Source organism: Lycorma delicatula, chromosome 1 (genome assembly GCF_047948215.1).
Source record: "Lycorma delicatula isolate Av1 chromosome 1, ASM4794821v1, whole genome shotgun sequence".
NCBI classification, from domain to species: Eukaryota; Metazoa; Arthropoda; class Insecta; order Hemiptera; family Fulgoridae; genus Lycorma; species Lycorma delicatula.
This window is the reverse complement of record NC_134455.1, coordinates 263,168,894-263,177,020: the sequence shown is the minus strand read 5'-3', so window position 1 is coordinate 263,177,020 and position 8,127 is coordinate 263,168,894. Positions and strand designations below refer to the sequence as shown.

Below are 8,127 nucleotides of genomic sequence, written 5' to 3'. Positions count from 1 at the left end.
GAATGTCAGTGTAGGTGGAAACAAAGGTTCTGAATAGAACAATTTTTGCTGGCTATATTTTCTGCTTTGTTTGAAAAGAGGGGTGATTAATCTTCTTTTTAAAGATGCTGACAAGGATCTTACTATGAGTTCATCGAACAGGTCTCTTGAGCTTCAACCACTGCTTAGTAAGGTGTTTGAGAAGGTGCTGTATTTGCAGAATAATGGAAGGTTGACCTCGCAAAGTTTCTTGATAGAGGACCAGTATGATTTTCGACTAGGTAAAGGTACAGAGAATGCAATTTAAAAGCGACATTGTTACTAACTTAGACTCTGCATATGACCTGGGTATATTTTTGGATATATTCAGAAAATTTAACAGACTTGTGGTGGCCCTCTGCCTTGTATTGATTACAAGGGTGGGCATGTACAATCAGGATACTATAAAGTTACTTTTGTAACTGATATGTAGTGCTTTGTGATTGTGAGAAAGGTGAGAAAGTTGCTATCCAAGGGTTGCTTCCAAGGCAGTGTGTTGGATGGACCCTCTGCTTTGGGTTGTGTAGTTTGACTCTCTCATGCAGTTGAGGTTGCTCAGTGGGTGTTGTGTCATTGCTTATGCCAATGATGGGCTTTTGCTGGTCAAAGGAGGTTTATGGAACAAGGTCAAATAACAGGCAACTCAAGGTTGTAACGTATGAGACATGTGGAGCAATCAACACAAAATGGTATTTAGCCTTGAAAAGATCACTATGATGATGCTGAAGAGCCTTGGGCTCTAAGTTTCATTACCTTCTTCTAAAAACCAATGTTTAAGTTCCGTACAAATGTAAATTTGAATATTATTGTGATTTTTGGACCAACTATCTTGGAACACACCTTGAACACGATTTGCAATAATTTTGTTTACCATAGATAATGGAATGGACAGTGTGTCAATGCTCATATTAAAAATATCAGCAGTCTCCCAAACGTTAAAATAACACTGCCTGTAAATACAAAAATTTCTGTGTGCAACAACCTTCAAACTCTTTTTCCACAGATTCATATTCCTTATTCATCACTGTCTTGTGGGTCTTGCAACAGGAACAATAGCAACAACACCAAAGAAGATGAACAAGACTGGTGTCTTGAATCTCATTATGAAGAGAAGACTGATTAAAATTTTATGTTTTAAAAATTAAATTCGATTTTGTTTAAAAGACTTGCTTATTACACTATACATACCAATTTTTTAAATAAAAAGGTTTTGCATATAATAATGTATTTGATATTATTTTTCATGTATTATTTACTTTTGATACACTCTCAAGAAGCAAATAAAAAGAACATGTTCAAAAATTAAAGGAACAAGAGTTTAATGCCCTTATCTGCGTACTTGTTAAAATTAAAAGGATGCAAAATGCTGACAAAATATATTTTGAAACTTTTTTTTGTTCTGAAAATGAACTCTATTTTATGAGCTAAATCAAAAGTTAAAATATGAAAATATTTTTTTTTTTTTTTTAATTTAAAAAAACCACTTAGAATTTTGTATAAAGTTTAGATTAAGTTTTCTCAAATCTTAATAAAATGCACTTTTACTTCTTTGATGCAAGGTATCATTGTTGGATTGATTGTAAAGAAGTAAAAATTGTTAAAATTAACTGTTCCTTAAAAGCAACATTTGTAGAACATTAAGAACATGCAAAAAAAATAAAAGGACTCTATATTGCGCTGATCACTTCTTTATACATAGATGTACAATACAAGTGTAGAAAATAATTATGTACTTTTTTTATATTTAGAAAAACATTATATTTAAAAAAATAAATATTAACACAGAGCATATTTTGAACATAACAAATTATTTAAACTGGTACACTTATTTTAATAACTAGCAGTTGTAGTCAATATTGCATTCAATTAATCATGATAATTAACATTTTTCATGAATTCATAAATTCAAAAAGTTGTTTGATTGGGGAGAGAAGAGTAAGAAAAGTTACTTATGGTATGGTTCTGCTAGCACTCAGTAAGGAGAGAACGATTGAGATGCTTGATATTGACAATGTTTGAAGAATATGGAATGAGAATAAATAAGAAAAATCAATGAAAAGATAAATACTAGATTGAATGGTGAGAAGATAAAGCAAGTAAAATGATTTTAGTGTCTAGGTAGCACAGTAATTTGAAGATATGCATAGTAAAATGGGAGGTAATAATTAAAGTAGCATTGGCAAAAGGAGTGCTTTAACAGGAGGAGGAGAATACTGGAATATGGTTAGTAAGAAAGGAGAATAAAAGAAGTTTAAGATGGGATGATAAAGTAAGAAATGAAGTGCTGTGCAGGAAAGCTAATGCTTAAAAATATAAGAGGATGAATTTGCTGGGACATTGATTGATTATATTTATTATAATATGCTACATACTTATATATTTTGTTGTGTTTGAATTTTAAATTATTAGTATGACATCAACCACAATTAAAAAAAAAAAATTGTGTATTCCATGATACTGCTCTGATTTAGAATGTGACCATGGCTTCCCTTGACTTATGCAGGCCAGTGCTGAAGCAATTATTTTATTTTTTCTGTGGGATAGTGTACCTACACATTAACATTTAGATAACTGACTTTACAGATGGAGTGGGTAGGAAGTCCCTTTATGCTAGTTATGAAATTATTAGGATAGGTGCAGCTTTACCTTCTATGGATCTAAAACATCTGTGTGGAATCCACCATGTTCAAAGCACAGCTGCATGCCACCTCCATGTACAGTTGTTCATCCACAACAGCATATCAGGGGTTCACATTTCAGATACTGACTGAACAGCATCTTGAATCTGCTCACTGTTGATGTATCTGCATTTTCAAATTTCTACTTTTTACAAAACCCCAGAGTGCATTGTCAGGTATGGTGTGGTGAGGGCTTCTCGCTTACCAAAGCAATGGAGCCAGGTACAGAACGTCTGATACAGCAATTTGGAAAAAGTTTACAGAGGCGTCTGCGGACATTTAAAACAAAATGCGCCGGAGCCTCGTGTTGCTGAAACATAATGATGTAAGCTATCACATTTTGTCCTTAATTTTGTAAGCAACCACTCGTCGATCATTCTCGGATAACCGTGTTGATTAACTGCGCCATCGAAAAATAAGGACTAAGGAGATGTGCAGCTATCATCCTAGCCCAAGTAATAAAATAAGATGAATTATATTCGACTTCCACAAAATAAGTGAAGATTGACTTTCGCCCCAAAAAAACCATTTCGGTTACGACAGCTTCGATAAATTGTAGTACACTCGTCTGAGAACATGACGTTCTTTGTATAGTTTGCGCTCTGAAAACGTTCAAGCAGTAACTGATATTGGTAAACACATCGATTAAGGTCATTACCATTCAACTGAAGGTGAGAATTTAGCTGTAGAGCTTGATTAAGCTGGATTTATTAGTGTTAGGGACTTTCCGCCCACTCCATACTAAATAATGTATTTATATAGATTTATTAAAAATTAATATTTATTTTCGAAGTGTTTAAAATTATCTTATTGGTTAAAAAAACGCACAACAAAAGTTAATTTAATAATTCTAACTTTATACAATTTATTTGTTTATCCAGTAGAACAAAAATAATTATATATATATATTACATATGTGTTACACTAATAATTTTCCACTCATTTTAATGATTAACAATTGCGAACTATGACTAAATATGTTTATAAATGTTGTTAAGTGGATCGGCTGATATAGATGACGTCAGTAAGTTAGAGGAGAGATTTGTTGCCTAGATTATAGGTGGCATTGCTAAAATCGGATTCTTGAGACACGATACACAACCCATAGATATCGATGGCGTAAGATTATATCATAATACTTGTAAATCGATTCATCGAATTACAACCTGCCTTTTGTTCGCAAATTGATCATAGGTTGGTTGTTTATTTTAGCAGTAGGTCGTCGGTAAAGTGTCTCTGTATTGTATAAATTAATCATTTTCATGCAGTAATTATACTGTAAACTATGTCGAAAAGAACATTTGATGAAATTGATCAAAAAGGTAAGGTATAAGTTAATACTTAGAAATATTGGTTTTTAGGCTATTCTGATTTTTGCAATGCCATTACGGTAATCCTAATTACTGAACTTGTAAAATTGTACATCATTAATTTTTACCTCCATAAATGTTTTTTGAAGTCAATAAGTATTGTCTTGCATATTCTGTATGTACTAGTGGTATTTATGATCATCTTCCTCTTAAATGTAGCTGTGATTTTCGTGGACTGAAAGACACGATATTGTTGCATGTGTGTAGTATCTTTATGAGATTAATTATCCTATTATAAAATCATTTCTGTATCATAGTAATATTATTATATTTATTTACTTTACATTTAATCTAAATATATATTTATTTGTACAATTTAGTCATGTTTTAACTCATTTGTACATTAATTCTGTATAATTTGAATTTCGGAAATTTTGGTCTGTAACAACCGGCAATAAAAATACATAAAATTTTTATCTTTAAGGCTACTGTCTTGGATCTAGTAACATATTTTTTTTTTTACATATTTATATTTCTTTGTGGATGTCTTATTGGTCACTATTTATATGTGCACTACACAGTACATGCATTATTTACAAAGAGTATAACTTCATTTTTTATTATGAAAATTTATATTAAAGTACAGGGTCTTTCTTAACCAGTATCATTTAAACTGACTGTTCCATCTGTTAGATTTCAGTAATTGTGTTGATTAAATATGTGAAGCAATTTTACAAAAAGAAGTATTTAAGTATCAGGGTAATTCTGAGCAATTACTTTATTAACTCATTTTTCATACTTTAATATACTATAGTACATATGTTTGGAATCAGGATTACACAAAACCTAAATGTTGGAAAGTAGGTGACCCATGCAAGGTTATAGTCTGCACCACATTAACAGTAGTAGTCTAGTCAATTAGCAGTCAGGTTTATAAGTTATGATGATCAGTAAAGAGCTAATCCATTCTGTGGAGAGAGGTTAGGGGTAAAGGTTAGAGTTGTAAAGTACCAAGGTTTGTCAATATTAAACACCATCTCATAGGACATGTGGCTGAATTTATATTAAATGAAAATATAGTCACTACAGAGAGACACTACACCTTATGTTCCTTGATATAAATTATGTGAATGATGGAGAGTACCTTTTGTAGAGCACTGACGGTCATCTTCAACGGCTAGCTCCGAGTCCAATTGTTAAACTATTAAAGTTAGTTATCATTTATTTTGCTTTTCTTACACTTAGAAAAAAATTTGACATTGATCAAGTAATTGCTCACTATTACCGATATCAGTTTGATGATATGATAGAAATCATTCACTGTTTGTGTTATATATTATTTTGATAAACAATACCTCACTGTGAATCATATCTTGTGTGCTTATCCTTTTATGAATATTCTGTTACTATACTGTTGATAAACCGTGCTTTATTATTAATCAATATCTCATTGTGCAATGATATTAATGCATGCAGTAATGCAATCACATTATTTTGATAATATAGATTGCACTGTCAATTTTTTTTTGGGGTATTTTGTATTGTACCAAATTACAGTTGTACACTATGAGTTATGGTTTGTAATGGTTTGCCCTTTCATTACATAAAAAATTATAAAGTTATTAGAATAATTACAAAAAAGAAGGATTAGTTCAAAGGCCGATTCATGTCTAGGTGTAGCATGTTACACAAAGTTAATAATTCTAATAACAGAAACAAAACTTTTCACCAACAATCCCTACTTAAAATAATATATATACAGGTTTAACTGCTCTTTGCTTTGAATATTGCTTGACCTGATTTTCCATAAATCCAAGTGTGACAGCCCTGTCCAGGTCTGTCTGCCTACATCTTTTAATTGCTGAGTAATCTTAGTTATTTGAGGATTGGAAATTTCACAAAAACATTAAATCTGGGTAAGTAAATTAAAGTTATTTGTTTTTGTTTCAGCCATTTAATGATATTCACTATTCCTTCTGTTCTCTGTTAATCTTTAACTATCAACATAATTATTACTTCCTGAGTTGTCCTTTGTTATCTGTTGTATAAATTCCCCTTACCTTCCATATATATTTAGCAAAATCCTTTCTATTATGAAAATTATTAAACTTATATTTCTTAATATTTGTTCCACTAACCTAGTTTTTCTCTCACCATTAATCTCTCTCCTCTCCTATTCACCTACAATCTTCTTATCTTGTACTTTATCAGCCCACCCAGATTTCAAAATACATATCAAATATTGGCTACTTTATTTTCCTGTTCATGTTTCCAGTACCATGAAGTGATACATTCCATACAATAATTCTTATGGACATGCTTCTAATTTCTAAATCTGTATTTCATACTTACAAATCTTTTTATGCATGAAAACTATTCTTATCTGTGTCTGTCTGACTTAATCTTCCTAAATACTACAATTCTGTAATTTTTGTTTTATTGTTCTCTTTTCTTAATATTTAATTCCTCATTATATTCCTTTCTGTCACATGCTAGAAAGGAACCTAAATGTCTGTTTCTGACATTATTACCTTTGTTTTAGTCATATTTTTTAACTGAAGTTCTTTGCTAACAATTACCCAATTTACTCTTTTTGGTTTCTGGCCAAAGAACAATTTAGTAATGAATTTAACAGTTTAATATTTTCTTCTTTGATAATTAAAACCATTGTTAAATGTATCTTTTAATTCCTGCATTGCTTTTCAGAAAAAAAGTAGTTAATTTTCATTCATTAATTATTCTTAATGCTTATTAATCAGTAATGGATGAAATTAATACAGTCATAATTAATTTGTAATGGGAAGTGTATTAAAGTTAAAGAAAGTGAAGAATAATGTGTGATTAAAAGATTTATGATGCAGCCAAGTTTAAAAAGTAATTAAGTCAATGTTTGAGTAAATTGAAATTTGTAGAACGTACACAGAAGAAATTAATAAATTGAATTTATATAGGCTTTTTTTTTGTCTTCAGTCATTTGACTGGTTTGATGCAGCTCTCCAAGATTCCCTATCTAGTGCTAGTCGTTTCATTTCAGTATACCCCCTACATCCTACATCCCTAACAATTTGTTTTACATACAATTTTTTCCTTCTACCTGTCCTTCCAATATTAAAGCGACTATTCCAGGATGCCTTAGTATGTGGCCTATAAGTCTGTCTCTTCTTTTAACTATATTTTTCCAAATGGTTCTTTCTTCATCTATTTACCGCAATACCTCTTCATTTGTCACATTCATGTTTTAACATTCTCCTATAGCACCACATTTCAAAAGCTTCTAATCTTTTCTTCTCAGATACTCCAATTTTCCACGCTTCACTTCCATATAAAGCGACACTCCAAACATATACTTTCAAAAACTTTTTCCTGTCATTTAAATTAATCTTTGATATAAACAAATTATATTTCTGAAGGCTCGTTTCGCTTGTGCTATTCGGTATTTTATATCGCTCCTGCTTCGTCCATCTTTAGTAATTCTACTTTTCAAATAACAAAATTCTTCTACCTCCATAATCTTTTCTCTTCCTATTTTCACATTCACTGGTCCATCTTTGTTATTTCTGATACATTTCATTACTTTTGTTTTGTATTTGTTTATTTTCATGCGATAGTTCTTGCGTAGACTTCATCTATACCATTCATTATTTCTTCTAAATCCTTTTTACTCTCGGCTAGAATTACTATATCATCAGCAAATCGTAGCATCTTTATCTTTTCACCTTGTACTCTTACTCCGAATCTAAATTGTTCTTTAACATCATTAACTGCTAGTTCCATGTAAAGATTAAAAAGTAACGGAGACAGGGAACACCCTTGTCGGACTCCCTTTCTTATGTTCTTCAATTGCTACTGTTGCTGTTTGGTTCCTGTACATGTTAGCAATTGTTCTTCTATCTCTGTATTTGAACCCTAATTTTCTTAAAATACTGAACATTTTATTCCAGTCTATGTTATCAAATGCCTTTTCTAGGTCTATAAACGCCAAGCATGTTGGTTTGTTTTTCATTAATCTTTCTTCTACTATTAATCTGAGGCCTAAAATTGCTTCCGTTGTCTATACTTTTCCTGAAACCAAACTGGTCTTCTCCTAACACTTCTTCCACTCTCCTCTCAATTCTTCTGTA

General features: G+C 31.2%; 1 protein-coding gene across 2 annotated transcripts in view; it reads left to right on the top strand.

The window, feature by feature from the left end:
* The first annotated feature begins 3,777 nt into the window (after positions 1 to 3,777).
* Positions 3,778 to 8,127, top strand: part of LOC142331060 (PEST proteolytic signal-containing nuclear protein-like) — a 34,362-nt gene continuing 30,012 nt past the window's right edge. Inside the window, exon 1 of one of the 2 annotated variants that reach the window (XM_075376706.1) lies at positions 3,778 to 4,018. In XM_075376706.1, the coding sequence (XP_075232821.1) occupies positions 3,982 to 4,018 (37 nt within the window). In that variant the 5' untranslated portion in view covers positions 3,778 to 3,981. The remainder of the gene's footprint in view (positions 4,019 to 8,127) is intronic. The other variant, XM_075376714.1, reaches the window with a different exon arrangement.